The 14,810-nt window shown below is 40.1% G+C and overlaps 1 protein-coding gene across 1 annotated transcript in view; it reads right to left on the reverse strand.

Moving 5' to 3' along the window:
• MAP3K5 (mitogen-activated protein kinase kinase kinase 5) overlaps window positions 1-14,810 on the reverse strand; it is a 179,634-nt gene that overhangs the window by 15,669 nt on the left and 149,155 nt on the right. Inside the window, exons 17-24 of the mRNA XM_088452579.1 lie at window positions 13,143-13,279; window positions 10,002-10,107; window positions 6,752-6,909; window positions 5,995-6,172; window positions 4,564-4,584; window positions 3,874-4,051; window positions 2,903-3,071; window positions 339-524 (exon numbers count right to left, since the gene is read on the reverse strand). Of these exons, the coding sequence (XP_088308705.1) occupies window positions 339-524; window positions 2,903-3,071; window positions 3,874-4,051; window positions 4,564-4,584; window positions 5,995-6,172; window positions 6,752-6,909; window positions 10,002-10,107; window positions 13,143-13,279 (1,133 nt within the window). The remainder of the gene's footprint in view (window positions 1-338; window positions 525-2,902; window positions 3,072-3,873; window positions 4,052-4,563; window positions 4,585-5,994; window positions 6,173-6,751; window positions 6,910-10,001; window positions 10,108-13,142; window positions 13,280-14,810) is intronic.

The raw sequence follows: 14,810 nt of genomic DNA on the forward strand, positions 1-14,810 counted from the left end.
ATGACAGTAGCTAGCGGATAACATCTATGCTTTTTGCCATTTGTTAATGTGACTCAGGCTTCCATCCCCATAGAACTCCATGGGGACGGTATTAAGCAAAGGAAAACATTTACTGCAAAAGAAATCAGTCATTTCTCTGCAGTTCACTTCTTGGTCAATTGTGAGAAACCGATGGAAGTACTTTCTATAGTGAAAACTCCGGAGTTATCACAGTTTCATAAATAGACCCCTAACGAAAAAACCTAACCTTTGTGTTAGTAGCTATTAATTCAAAAATATAATCTAATCATATGATGGCTTTTAAGATAAAGCTAGCCTTTTCACATCTGTTTACTCACCGCATCCTGAAAACCAAACAGTACCACTTGGACCTGACTAATAGCATGACTGTCAAAGTCCAGCTCCAGCTTCAGTTTTGATAGAGTAGAGGCAATGATCTTCCGGTCAGTAGACCTAACAAACTCCCGTAGGCTGGTCACCAGAGTTGTTATATGTTCCCACTTTAATTTGGTTTCTTCTGCACCCTGTTGACATTAGAAATAAAATACAATTTCTTTAAATGCTAATATACACAAACAATTTAACAGTGACAGTTCCAAAAGGCATAATACATCCAATAGTAGGTCTCCCAATTATCTATGGATAATAATTCGTAAAGGCAAAAGAAAAAAGTAAATGAAAAACTGACTTGCAAAAAAGGCAATGCATATTATTATTAATATTATATTTATAAAGCTCTATCACATTCAGCAGTGCTCTAGAGAGAGAAAATTGGTAATTCACTTGATTGATTTTGTTCATTACATTGTCAGTCCCTGTCGCATAAGATCTAACGGTCCAAATTCCCTAACATACAAGTAGACAAGTGTCCATTTTAGTCATCAGCCAGTTAACCTACTGGAGGAAACCACAGTAGCTGAAAGAAACACACAAAAGCAGGGAGAGAACATACAAACTCCACATAAATGAAATACTGGTTGAGAATTTAACTCATTGTGAGACAGTACTACTAACTGGACAATTTGTTAATTTTTTTTTACCAAACTATATTACCACAATAGCAGTCTCATGTGTGGCCCCATTCTACCAGATCAAATGTGATGTGTCAATTATAACGAGTTCAGTTACCTTCACTGACTTGTTTAAAGTCATCTGGAAGTGGATAGGATAACAGTCTGCATATCCATCATAACTGGTTAGATCTATGTAAATCAGCCATCCACTAGGGTTGTAAGTTCAACTTTATTATGGCAGATAGAAAGTCTAGTATTTTTTCCCAGGAGACCACTCCTATAATGTGTGTGATCTGGGGCTCTATTTATTAACATTATTTTTACTAAAATAAAGTGAAAAAGGGTGTTTTCACACCCTTTTCACATTATTTTAGTTTCACCTGTAGTTACTATAGGGCAATTGGAGTAGAATTAGTAAAGTTCTACTCCAAACCCTAATTAACACTTATTTTTAGTAAAGCAGATCGCATTTCCCATAATTGTAATGGGAAATGTGATCCGACCATAGTTACTAAAAATAAATTGTAAAAAAATACCGGGGGAGGCCCTGTGATAATAACACCACCTGGAGGTGGCGTTATCCAGGGTCTCCCCCGGTTACCAGGCTCCCACTCTGCTCTAACGGGGAGAGCAGAGGCGGGAGCCGGTACCAGTAATCAGCTATGTGGTCTTAATAGATCGCAAGCTGATTGCTGTAAAAAAAAAAAAAAAAAAAAGAAACATTTTTTTTGTACTTACCTGAATCCAGGGACCGGTGATCGGGCCTCCGGTGATGGCTCCTCTCCGGTCAGCTGGTCTCCCACAGTGCACTGCTGCCTGGTCATCAGGTGATCGTGCCCCAGTGCAGTATGGGAGATCACCTGATCGGGGAGCCCGGAGAAGACCACCGGAGGCCAGGAGGATGCAGGTAAGTGTAATGAAGGGAGGGGGGGTCGCGGGGGGGGGCCCTTAGCGCCGGGGGCGGGGCTTAGCGTCGGTGGGGGGTAGCAGCGACGGTGGGTCGGCGCATGCGCGGGCTCTTAGTCGCTGAATTTTTTCCAAAAATACCGCGACTAGAGTGCGGATGGGATCCGCAGGGACAGAGCTTTATCGCAAGCTCTGTCCCTGCAAGGGATTTATAGTAAATCCCTGTGATATTGCCTGAATTCACAATGCGAATTCACTCAGTAATATCACACTACAATCTGCATTCAATATGCAGATTGTAGTAAATAGAGCCCCTGGGATCTTAAAAAATAGTCTTACAAAAAAAGTCTTCCTACTAAAGTATTTAGCCTCAGAGAAAGGTACATGTAGAATCAGGTTGTAAAATATAAGGCATTGTTCAAAGAAATTTCAACCTCAATCATTACTTTCAATTTAGAAAACATTAATATAGAAAGTAAATTTGACATCTGTGAGAGACTATTTCTAAAAGCACATTTGTAGCAGGATGCTGAAAGTATATGTTTTATTCTGTATGGTTATATAGCAAGCAGTGAGGGTTACATTTAGGTCAAAAGGAAACAGTAATCTACTGTAGCTGTAGCTGATTAAAAAGCTTTATTAAAAACAGTAACCTTTGCTGGGTTCTGTCCCCCAAGAAAGTGGGAAAAGCTAAACCGTTCAGAGAATTGATTTATATATTTAATCATGAATACATTTTATTCCATTAAGGAAAATAGAATATCACTGTCAACAGAGTTCAATCAAGCACTTTAACCACTTATGAGCTACAATTTGCAACAAATCAGTCACATTGCTACTAGCAAGAGCACAAGGGACCCTAGGACAGGTGGACAGATACACTTCTAAGCAATCCATCATCAAATCTTTCCCTTGAGTTGGTCTTACTTGAAACTCATTACCATCACTGAGGTCTCATATAAAAAACGTCATCATTAGGTTACCTGGCCTAGTGTTTTCATCAGGTTCCTCACCACCGTGTCTTGGTCCTCAGTAAGAATACGATGCAGGGTGGCTCTCCTTTCACTGTCCTTCTTCAGCATGAAGAATCCAGAATCTCTTTCCTCAGGAGAAGGAGGAGCACTGTGATCTTCAAATTGCTCATCAGGGATCCTAATGTTAAATAAAATATGATTAGAAGGCAAATATGGGTGACATCTTTTGTTACTTGCAATTGCAGGTGCATGTAAAACTAAAAATGCACACTGACGTATAAAGAAGATACACGGGTTCATGGCAGCTGAGAGACTGGGCAGTGTCTACTGAACTACAGGGTTCTGGGCACGGAACCACCACAATTTGACAGCCTTTTAAGCATGGTTGAATTAAGAGCCTATGGCCCTGGGGCTGAAAATTATCAAGTGCCTGTTGTGAGAATTGGAGGAGCTGTAACCAGTGCAGGTGTGGCCAATGCTATGTGGGCGTGTACACCCCTTACACCAAGGGTGGCCAACCCAGTCCTCGAGATCCTTTAACAGTTCACATTTTCCAGACCACATAGCTGGTGTAGTCATTACTATCACATTTTAAAACATGTGGTGCATTCAGTTCTATCTGACACATTCTACAGATCGACAGGTGGTCTGAACTGTTAGGGGTCCTTAAGGAACAGTTTGGCCACCCCTGCCTTACACCATCAGCCCCATAGTCTCCCTAAATATGTAAAAAAATATGTGGAAAAATTAAAATTTTGTGAAGACAATATGGTTTATCTGTGACCAACAGGGCATGATAGTCCCATCTACCCCATTGTAATTCTGGCCCTGCTGGTAAGTAGCTATTGTAGATTACAGTCTTTCAATCATCTCAGTCTGAGAAAAGTAAGGCAGAATTTTGGGTTTAGTGAGTCTTCATGCTCATACATTATGCCATGTAAAGTTCGTATTCGTGAGTCCTAGTAAAACTCGACACTCACCCAAGGAATAAACTTCTTTGAATTTTCCCCTCCTTGTCTATGCAAGATTTAGCTCTTATTTTAAATGAGAACGGCTCTGATCTTAAATCTGTGTCTGGTGAAACTGATCCATAGTCACTGCTACTGCTTGTATCTTCCACCATCACTGGGACTGGCAACGATATACTTCTCAGATATTCTGCATAGGAATAAGCAACACATATAAACTAGGGATGTGCAGGCTCGGATAGGTTCGAGTTTGCACGTGGAGTTCGGATTTTTCCCTCCAAAAAAACGGAACTCAGAACGAGGCAAAACGTCATCTTACATGGACGAACATCATCATTCCTGGACAAAAGACCAGGAATGATGATGTTCGTCCATGTAAGATGACGTTTTGCCTCGTTCTGAGTTCCGTTTTTTTGGAGGGAAAAATCCGAACTCCACGTGCAAACTCGAACCTATCCGAGCCTGCACATCCCTAATATAAACCATTCTCTTTGTACATGTGCTGAGCTGAACCTTATATACACCTCAAATAACTTCAACATGTATTGTATGTTGACCACAGCATTACATTGCAAATGTATCACGTAATTTTAGGGTCATATTAAAAAATTTTTAAATGTAAAACACAGCTATTTTAAATAAATGATGTATGAACAGCAGATATATACAGTTACGTGTGATAATGTTCTTATGTAGTCTTACCATTTGATCCCGGAGAGAGGGCTGTGAGAAAAAAAAAAAAAAAAAAAATTAATTAATTAAATGTGTACTAAAACAGCAGCTTTCATATACTATATATTTATTTATTAACAGTTTCTTATATAGCGCAGCATATTCCTTTGCATTTTACAGTTGGAAACAACATTAAAGGAAAAAAACTGGGTAGTATCAGACAGACATAAAGGTAAGAGGGCCCTGCTCGCAAGCTTACAATCTATAGGGAAATAGGTGTCGATACACAAGAATAGATGCTATATAATGCAGTATCATATTTAAGTCAAACATATATCCCAGTCTTCCAAAACCACAGCATGCTTCCATGTGAATATAAAACAGTTATGAGATTTTATTTCCGTACATTGGGGCTGACTGAGTCTCACAAGTATTTCCGCTGCATCAACGTGCAGGCTTGGTAGTTGACACAGATCTTCACCTGTATCGGATGTACCAACCCTATATACCCGGTTGTGAAAGTAGCTGTCATAGCTATCAGCACTTGCACCAGCCCTGTCCTTTGTGTAAGAGAACAGTCTGAAATCATAAGAACCTCCGCGCAAGTTCACCTTTGAATAGAGCCCCAATTCCATCTAAACGCCTAAAGCATACTTAACCTACGTGCAAATGCTCCTTTACCACCCAGTTTCACCCATGGAGTAGCAGCTGAAAGGTGTACGACTCTGAATCAACCGTAGTTGCTTAAAGTTGTGTACGCAGACTTCGATGCACGCGCATTTGCTAATAATACCAAGATCCGTCTGCAAAGTTGTCCTGCATGCACCTTTGAATCAGATCCATTATATTTATCAAGGTGCATCGTGACTAAACTAATGATTCACATTTAAACTATTATATAATAAAAAATAATAATACTCAAAGAAAATGAGGCACGTGGAAGCCCTACTTATGCACCATTATTTTCTACTGTAAATAAAGCTCCCCACAATTTCTTAAACCAACAGCATGGTACAGTATTTTCCTGATCTCCCAGTCCACGACTAAACACTCCTTATCAAAAAATGAAAACCTGTCTGTACAATTTTTGATCTATACCTGGGAATCTATGAAGTTACCCAGTTTTCTATAAACGTGTTGTCAAATTCTGAAACTATCATCCAAAGGACTCCAAAATGTAATCATTATCTCATTATAATACCAATAACTTTACTACAAAAGCCACATTAATAGAAGTGTGCTGCGAAAATAATTAAAATTAAACAAATGCGTCAGTGATTTAGGGATGCAATGCCAATAGGTTCTGGGAACTGGTGGTTCAATTCTGGGTCAATTACTACGCCACACAGTTTCCAAGAATAGGATTTTAAAAGTGGTCATTGTTAATAGATTTTAGTAGGCATTATCCACTCTTTAGGCTGGTGACAGGGATACCGGAATATTGATAGGTCTGTTAGTTACCTGACAGCTTAAGCTGGGACTTTCGTTTTCTACTGGAGACCTTCAAGAAATCATCCATAAGTAACTCAACAGCAGTGGCACGTTTCACGGGGTCTGGCTCAAAACACTGCAGTAGAAAGGCCTTGGCCTCAGCTGACATGGATTCAGGGATCTCTGGATGGATTTTAAACATGCCAACCTACGGTACAAAACATAATATGATGACAGTAATGAACGGATCTGCATAAGAAGTGAAAATTTCTCATAAATAAAAATGAGTAAATTGATTGTTGGATGGAGCGGTGTTCTATCACTTACTGTTGGGCTGCCTAGAAATGCATAGATTTAGACAGCCTATTTGACAGTCTTAAAATTAACTGTGCATGTTAGCCCAAACAGGCCTGCATGCTTATCACATCTGATCAATATAGGGAAGACGGCAACTGGCATTCTCAGAAAATGTAGTTACTTGATAACTGCATTCTGCTAGTGTACACTAATTTGGGATATGGGTGTTTGGCCCAAGGATAAAAAGTACAATGGCTTTGCAGAAAATGTGAATTTTTATTAAATAAAAGTAAGTAATGAGGTTTCATGAATACTTCAATACGCTTAGGTGATCTGACCCAAGATGAACAAACTATTACAAAACTGTGGAATACATTAACGCTGGTAAAGAAAACACACAAGCAATGACCACTTTACACTATGATACATATATACTAGAACATATCTTATCATATATCTCTGTGCCTTATAAAGACTTAAATTACTTTACTTTGAACATGGCAGCTTGTGGTTCTCCTAGTTCATAAAAAGGAGGTTTTCCTGTAGCCATTTCTATTACTGTGCAGCCCAGGGACCAAATGTCTGCTGGTTTTCCGTATCCTCTTGGTCCTTTATCTATTATTTCTGGAGCCATGTACTGAAGAGTGCCTGAAACACAACAAACACTGCATCAATTTTCATATGGTGAATTATAGAATCAGTTCATATTGACTACCAGAAGCAGTAGGACCACTAAACAGAAATAACAGCAGCAACGGTCTCATATACAGTATATGCATCAAGGTTTTAGAAGCTGATCAGAACTAAGGAACTAAGGCTCAATTCATGCAGTTTGAATACATTGTTACATGTTTATACAGGCATTTTTTACAAATGTATAATGTGAGTCGAGCACTTTTGCAAACTCCTCCTACAATTCTCATAACAAGTGTCTTAACATCACTAGATGGAAATTATTGTATTTTTAATTCACTTTTAATAATCTAACATAAGAAAAGCATATCAAAACCACAGGTGTGTAAATGATCATTGGGCTGAAAATGATCAAGGGCCTATTGTGAGAGCTGAGGAGGTGTGGCCAGTGCTCTGTGGGTGTGGCCAATACCATGTGGGCCATCCCTACGCTACATAAGATTAGAAAGATTGCTTCATTTTGTTAGGAGAATAGAAATACAATTTTAATACATCAAGATTTATGGCCAACCGTGTGGCTGATCATCATCATGTGGGCACTCTGCCAAACAGATAAAAACAGAACAGTGGCTTTTAGTGGTACAGATAATAACTTTATATACTGCTAAGGTAAAGGCACTTAAGCACATATGTCAATGTTACAAACTACCTTTTAAATTGTAATAGAGTTGTAGGTTAAAAAAATGTGTTTATCAACACAATTTTTTGCCCTCTTTACATTTAAAAGACATATGTATAATCTTTATTAAGTCAGTTCTTCGATCTCAGAAATCTACTAGGTCTATCATATCCTGGACAGTGCTTAGTATAGGTATACACCATAATCAGTGCTTTTGCCTTATAAAATATCAACCACTGGTTGACAAGAATTGTGTTTAACAAATTACTTCAAATATATATTTTTGCAGTCTTACATATCTGCCACTTTGGAACAATAACCTAACATACAAATTGCTTTATATAATTAGCAACTGCAGAGATAAGCAACTTTAAATAATGAAACTGAAAGAATTGCGGAGGAAGTCCTGTTCCGTCACACTAGACCCTTTTTTCTGCCTATAAACACACAGAGCTTTTACATTTATAACAAACTGTATTATCATCGCTTTAATAAATCTTTGTTAGTTTATTGATATTTAGATGAACTTGGATCCTTTCACTGTAACAAGTGGATTTAGTTCCCCTTCTGATTGATGTTTCTATATATAAACTCAGAGACTAAATTGTGAATACCAACCCCAATCAGCAATAGATTAAAAAGTTAGTATTTTATTCACCGAAAACATTTTAATAATTTGACCTCCATAGTGGTACACCCAATTATTGTCTTTAGTACCACAAACCTAGGAATTCTTATTTTAAACCCTTCAAGCTGGATGTGCCTTACATCTCCAAGATCAAACCAAATGTACTGGTATTGTTGGGATTTTTAATTTATTAATACATTCAAGTATATTTGTACTTGTTTGTGTGTGGGTGCTTTAAGACATATGTTGGTACTCCTGCTATTTAGGTCTTGGCAGGTTTAAAGCACCAAGCCAATTCCTATACAGCAACCCCAGTTGGAAATACGACTATTATGGCAGACCTGTCACCCACACACAGCAGTCCTTTTCTTGTAATAATCAAGGGTATGTAGCAAATTCAACTGCTATAAACTAGTCCCTTAAGACTATATATCAGACAGCATAAATATTATTCAGGCGCAGGGCCGGTTCTACCATTACCCATGGTACGCAGCCGAGTAGGGCGCCACATAGTGGAGGGCGCCTCAACTGCGACCATGCAGGCCGACTGTGTCTCTGTGACACAGCTGCACCGCGCGTGTAGCGCTGACAGGACGGAGTTCAGTCAGCACTACACGGTGACACACACACAAATGGGCTGGAGCTTTCCGGCTCCCGCAGTGGGTAATGGGAGAGACGTCATGATGTCTCTCCCATAATGCAGACTGGCCCGGCCCGGGAGGACGAACTGAGGAGCGGAGGGCGGCAGCCGGACCGGGGATTCAGGTATGTGTTTTTATTTTTATTACATGTGTGTCTACTCGGGTGTGTGGGGGGTGCGGTTACTACTGGGGCACTGCATAGGGGGCGGGAGCCTCCACTGGGGGCACAACAAGGGGGGAGGGGGGGGGGGACTACTACAAAGGGGGTGGCTCTATAGGGGCACTGTATAGGGGGGGAACCTCCACTGGGGGCACAACAAGGGGAGGGGGGGGACTACTACAAAGGGGGGGACTACTACAAGGGGGTGGCTACTACTGGGGCACTGCATAGAGGGGGAGCCTCCACTGGGGACACAACAAGGGGGGGGACAACGACTACTACAAGAGGGGACCACTACAAGGGTAGGGACTACCACTCGGAGCACTACAAGAGGGGGGGGGAGGACTACCACTGGGGGCACTGCATCTAGGGACCACTACTGGGGGCACTCTGTAAAGGGTAATACTGGGGGGTACTGCATGGGGGGGGAACTACAACTGGGGCCACTGCATAAGGGGTACCACTATTGGGGGGCACTGCATGGGGGTGGGGGGGACTACTACTGGCGGCACTATATAAAGGGGCACTGCATAGGGGGTACCACTACTGGGGGCACTGCATATGGGGGAGTACTACTGGGGACACTATATAAGGGCTTACTACTGGGGGAACAAGGGGCACTGCACAGGGGGGACCACTACTGGGGGCACTGCATAGGGGGACTACTACTGGGGGCACTATATAAGGTGCTTACTACTGCACAGGGGGGGCACTGCATAGGGGGGTGCCAAGAAATATACTCTCTTACCAAATAATTTGGGCTAGGGCCGGCCCTGGTCAGGCGGTACATTGTCCCACCTTGCTTCTGCTGACATGTCTCTAATATAATCATACCCACAGTTTTGTATTGGAAGAAAAGCATGGTTGATGCTAAACAGACATCGTTTGGGCACATTTAGACAGTTATGTGACATGGACTCATTTAAACTACATTTTTTTATTATGAATGTTGGAAAGTATGGCAAATATTTGCTATCACACAATGCCATTCAGTCTTACCAGTAAACGTTTCAGTGTTCGGGTTGATACCAGCAAGCCTCTTAGACGTACCAAAGTCAGAGATTTTCAGAACACCGCTATACGTGTTTATCAACACATTATCACCCTAAAGCAGAGAGCACAACCATATTAGTTAGTTCCGCAGCGTGGAAGATTTATTTACACTTCTATAAGTAAGATCCACTTACAACATGAGAAACGGACTTGGTCACAAATAAGTAATTTATGCCGGCACAGAGGAGACTACTCATTCTTGTCTACTTGAAGATGCAAATTATTACCAGGGGCAAATATTTATTAGATTCATTGTAACTACCAAAAATGCCATATCATTTCAATTGTTCCACCTCATAACCAGCACTTTTACAAGGGTTGGGTACGGGATGTCGTCGGTCAGAATCCCGACTAGGTTAACATCCACACGGCTTGAGGTAAGTACACCTAACCTAACCCTCTCTCCCGATGCCTAAATCTAACCCTCCCCCCTTAGTGCCTAACCCCGCTACTTACCTTCAGGATTCCGATGGTCGGGATGCCGGTGCCGGCATTCTGACGGCTGGAATCCCCGCTGTTGGGATATTGATCGTACCCTCTTTTACAATGGTGTAATGGACATTTATGTGAAAAATGGGTCAGGTCAACCATGCGTTACCCCTTAACACAATTTGTTTCTTATTATAGATAAATTGTTCACATGCCATAAAATGACAAACTTGGAATATACATAATGCCTTATATTAGACTAGTCGTGAGCATAGTCCCTGCTCAGTATCACCAACTCATGGGGTTGTGGGCCATGTTAGCTCACAGAGCATGGTAATTTTTGTGAATCATCACAAGATTCGGGAGCTACGTCTCGTGAAACAATAGCATAGCATCATGTACACAGAGCAGTAAGGGCACTGAAAAAGTGCTTGTTGAAGCATTGATTTGACCTAGCTTTAGGGGAGCTTTTACATCCTTACTAGGTTTTAATGACACACATTAAGGGTTCAATCCAATAATCCACGAGTCCCCTCACAGCACGAGTAAGTGCTTCTGTATGTTGTACTTACAGTACCGCAGGACTCGCAGATTTTCTGCTCAGCCCCATAGGGCTGAGCACAAAAATTTGTGCGAGTCTGGCACAAGTAGGGGCTGCGAGTTTGGGTGCCGCTGCAGGCATTTGTACACCATTGAAACAGCAACTCACCCCCTTCGTGGGTAATTGGAATAACCCTTAAGAGGGTACAAATGTAGTTTTCTTGTAAACAGGACACGTACTACACACAGTGGCCAGCTCTATTAGTACACTGTATTGCAGAGTTGGGCCAGGTTACACCACACATATAGCACTTATCAGGCCATGCAATTTACAGTTTGCCCTGCAGCACAAAATAGTTTTTGCAGGTGCAAATTTTGTGCCAAATTTCTGGTCTGGTTTCGAACCATAGATGAGTCTTGAAATGCTCTTTGAGGGTATGATTTTACATCCCCTGTGTACAATTAAAACAAATATTAGTGCTGAATGTACTAATCACTGGGAGAATGTATGAAAGCAGCTAGAGTACAGTATCATTACATCTTCCTGTTTAGGTAGAATAGTAAAACTGCATTGCTTGCATTACACGGAACCTCTTGTATCAGATACAAGTTACAACCCACAACCACAAATGTTACAGCATGCTACCATTCGATACTGCTCTCATACCAATGTCGACAATAATAATTGAACAAAGGTCTCACAATTTTAAAAGTAGACATTTATATACACAAAACTTACACTGATCTATGACAAGTAAAGTGTATTCCTTTAAAGAATACCAGGCTTGAGAAAGAAGTGTAGGCTACCAGCCTGTTTATCATTGGCAGCACTAGTAGTTTTAAATGCTCTATGTTGTTGCAGTGGATTTGATCAAGAGCATGGAAATGTCCTCGAAGGTGGGATTTCTCCATTTCCAGGTATATATTGAAATAGGTCATAAAATGATGTGTCAGTGAGCAGGAGAGGCGGAGGTTCAATATACAAGTGTATATGGTATATCAATGTAAACAGCAGAACATTTACAACTGCAGGTAATAATTAAACACTCTCTCTTCTAGATATAGCATATCTAATCTAAAAAGCTAGGCAACGTTATTTATTTAGGAAGAAAGCTCTTGAGAGCTCATGAACATAAAATGTTCTTTTATCTTGAAATGTAAAAGGGAGAGGTTGTAAGCCTTGGACATGGTATTGTATTGTTAAATCAAGCATCTTTCAACTGGTCATTATTAAACCATTTCAAATATTGATAAATATGTTAACACACCTTCTCTGGCCCAGAATGCTCAGCATTTCATACATGTACTAGTATCAGATACAGATTTCTAATACGAGTGGTATCTGGTCAGTATTTGTCTCCTTGGCATTGTTGTAAACTGATGCCAACTGTGCATGACCCCTTTTCCCTTGAAATCACCCTTGGATCTTGACATCTAATCACTTTAAAGAATTAGAAGAGGCATAAAGGCACCTATTTCTGACAAGACCAAATGTCGCTACCACAAATGTTAAAAAATTACAAATAAGAATTCTATGAGGAATTACTTCTCTCTTCTCATAAACTAGAACCACATTGTAATTCCCTCCAACTCCTACTTGGGAGCAGGACTTTAAACTTCAGATTGTGTGTTCCAGTAGAAATGCCAGACACTAGTCTAAATCATTGTGGTAATTGGGTAGAGGGGCTAATTTGCTTCGCTTTTAATGAGTGACTTTGTTATAAACATAATAACTATTGTTTTAGTGCAATGGTTTAGTGTAATTTTAATAGCATTTGAGGTCTAGGAAAAGGCCTATGGACACCTAGAGCTATATGAAGGAAGCAGCGGCTTTTGTAAGCTGCCACTTCCTTCTTGGCGGGTTCAGGTGAAAATTTAAAGTGCCACTAACATTTAAGTGTAAAGCCCGGCATGCTTTATACTTAATGGTAGTGCCACTTTAAATTTTCACCTGAAATCCACCGGGAAGCCGCCACTTCGTAAATACAGCCCCTAGTACTTGACTCTACAACAATGGTGCTAAGACAACACAAACTGCAGACTAACTGGTGCACATATACTGCCAGCACTTAGCAGTCTTTTACTTTCTTCACAATTTACATACATAACCTTACAGACCTTTATGTCTCGATGTACTATCTGATTGTCATGAAGATATTTCAAGCCTTCAAGGATCTGTTTAGTATAAAATCCAATTGTTTGTTCATTGTCTTTCAAAGGTCCCCATTTTGATCGTAGAAGAGCAGAAAGGCTTCCTATAATAAAACAAAGTGTCATTCATGATTCCAGCCGCAGAATTTACATTTTGTCAAACCAATCAATCAATGAGGCTCGAATTAATCATTTTAGGAGAAATATGGAAAAGTTGAATTGAGTGAGCAGAAATGGATCCAAATAAGCAAGAAGCTGAAGTTTGTCAGCTTTTCAGCACATGTATCCCCATCTCTGTTTGTAATTCTGCAAATATGTGCGAACAGCATTTGTACTTTGTTCAGGAGCACTAACCATCAGCGTATTGATGAAGACTAATGCCCTGTATCTCAACAAGCGAAACATTTTCACCATCTCAGAGCAGGTGATAATTTGGGCAAAATCCCTATTTTTGGCTAAAAATGTTGGCTAAAAATGCCAGGACTTGGTGCAAAACCCCTTGGACACCCTCCCTAATGACTAATTAGGCAAAAATATATTTTTTTAATTAGCTTAATTCGGCCAATAACAACATGTCATTTTTGGGGTGAAAATGTAAAGTGTTGGAAAATGAATTTAAAGTAGTGAGGTAGGTATTTTTGGGGGCTGTATGGATGGGACAGGTGTTTTTAGGATTGCAGATGCAAGTGAGGTTTTTTTAAAATTAAAAAAAAAAAAATTCTAAATGCATTTTTATGACAAAAACACAGTTACACCCATTTTAATGTACCCCAAATTCATCTACAACATTTATTTTTATTGCTTTCTATCATTTTTCACTGTTAGAGAAAAATGCATATAACAGCCATTTGACACAATTTAATAACCCCAAACCCTTTGATTTTGGCCACTAATGTACTTCTACAACACTATTTCCCTTTTTTGTTTACCTTTTTTGGGGGGTAAAGGCAGATTTCCCACCGGCACTCTTTGCCGCTAATGCCAAGGAAATTTTATGGGCGAATGCCGCATTGCGTCTTTTGCAATAGGACTGCTCAAAAAACGGCAGACGTGAAAGTTACACATTAGGGCGAAGAGTGCGCAAATTTTTCACATGCGAAAACTTCATGTTTTCACATCTAGTTGGATACGGCCCTTTATATGAACACTGAACTTGCGTTTACTTTCCTTGCACCCAAGCTTAATAGCTACATACAGTCTATTTATAGATCACCAGACACACAAACAACCGTCTGTCTAATAATAACAGCTACAATTTAGTAACCGCTAATTGCTTCATGGCTACCTGCTTGTGTCTCATCTTACACTGGCACTTTGTGTCTCTCAGTCAGTATGGTAATCGCTACCACACACTTCAGCTCTCAGCAGTTTCTGAAATCTCTTGAGACTAATGAAAATGATCACTTTTAGCGTTTCTAACATTCTTTCCTAATCTCAGCTGATTGCTCCAGCATAAAGAACGCGCATACATTGAACAATGGAAACAAGAACTGAAAAACACACACTGCCAAAATTGAAAGTTTGCACTATCTGCATTCATCTAAATGCATTTTAAATGTATATATTATTTTAGCTTTCTCTTTTTGCTTGTGTAAGGTAACTATCTAGGGCCAGAGATATAACAATACTGGTATC

Source organism: Taudactylus pleione, unplaced genomic scaffold, assembly GCF_031769625.1.
Source record: "Taudactylus pleione unplaced genomic scaffold, aTauple2 ptg000006l, whole genome shotgun sequence".
Taxonomy (NCBI): Eukaryota; Metazoa; Chordata; class Amphibia; order Anura; family Myobatrachidae; genus Taudactylus; species Taudactylus pleione.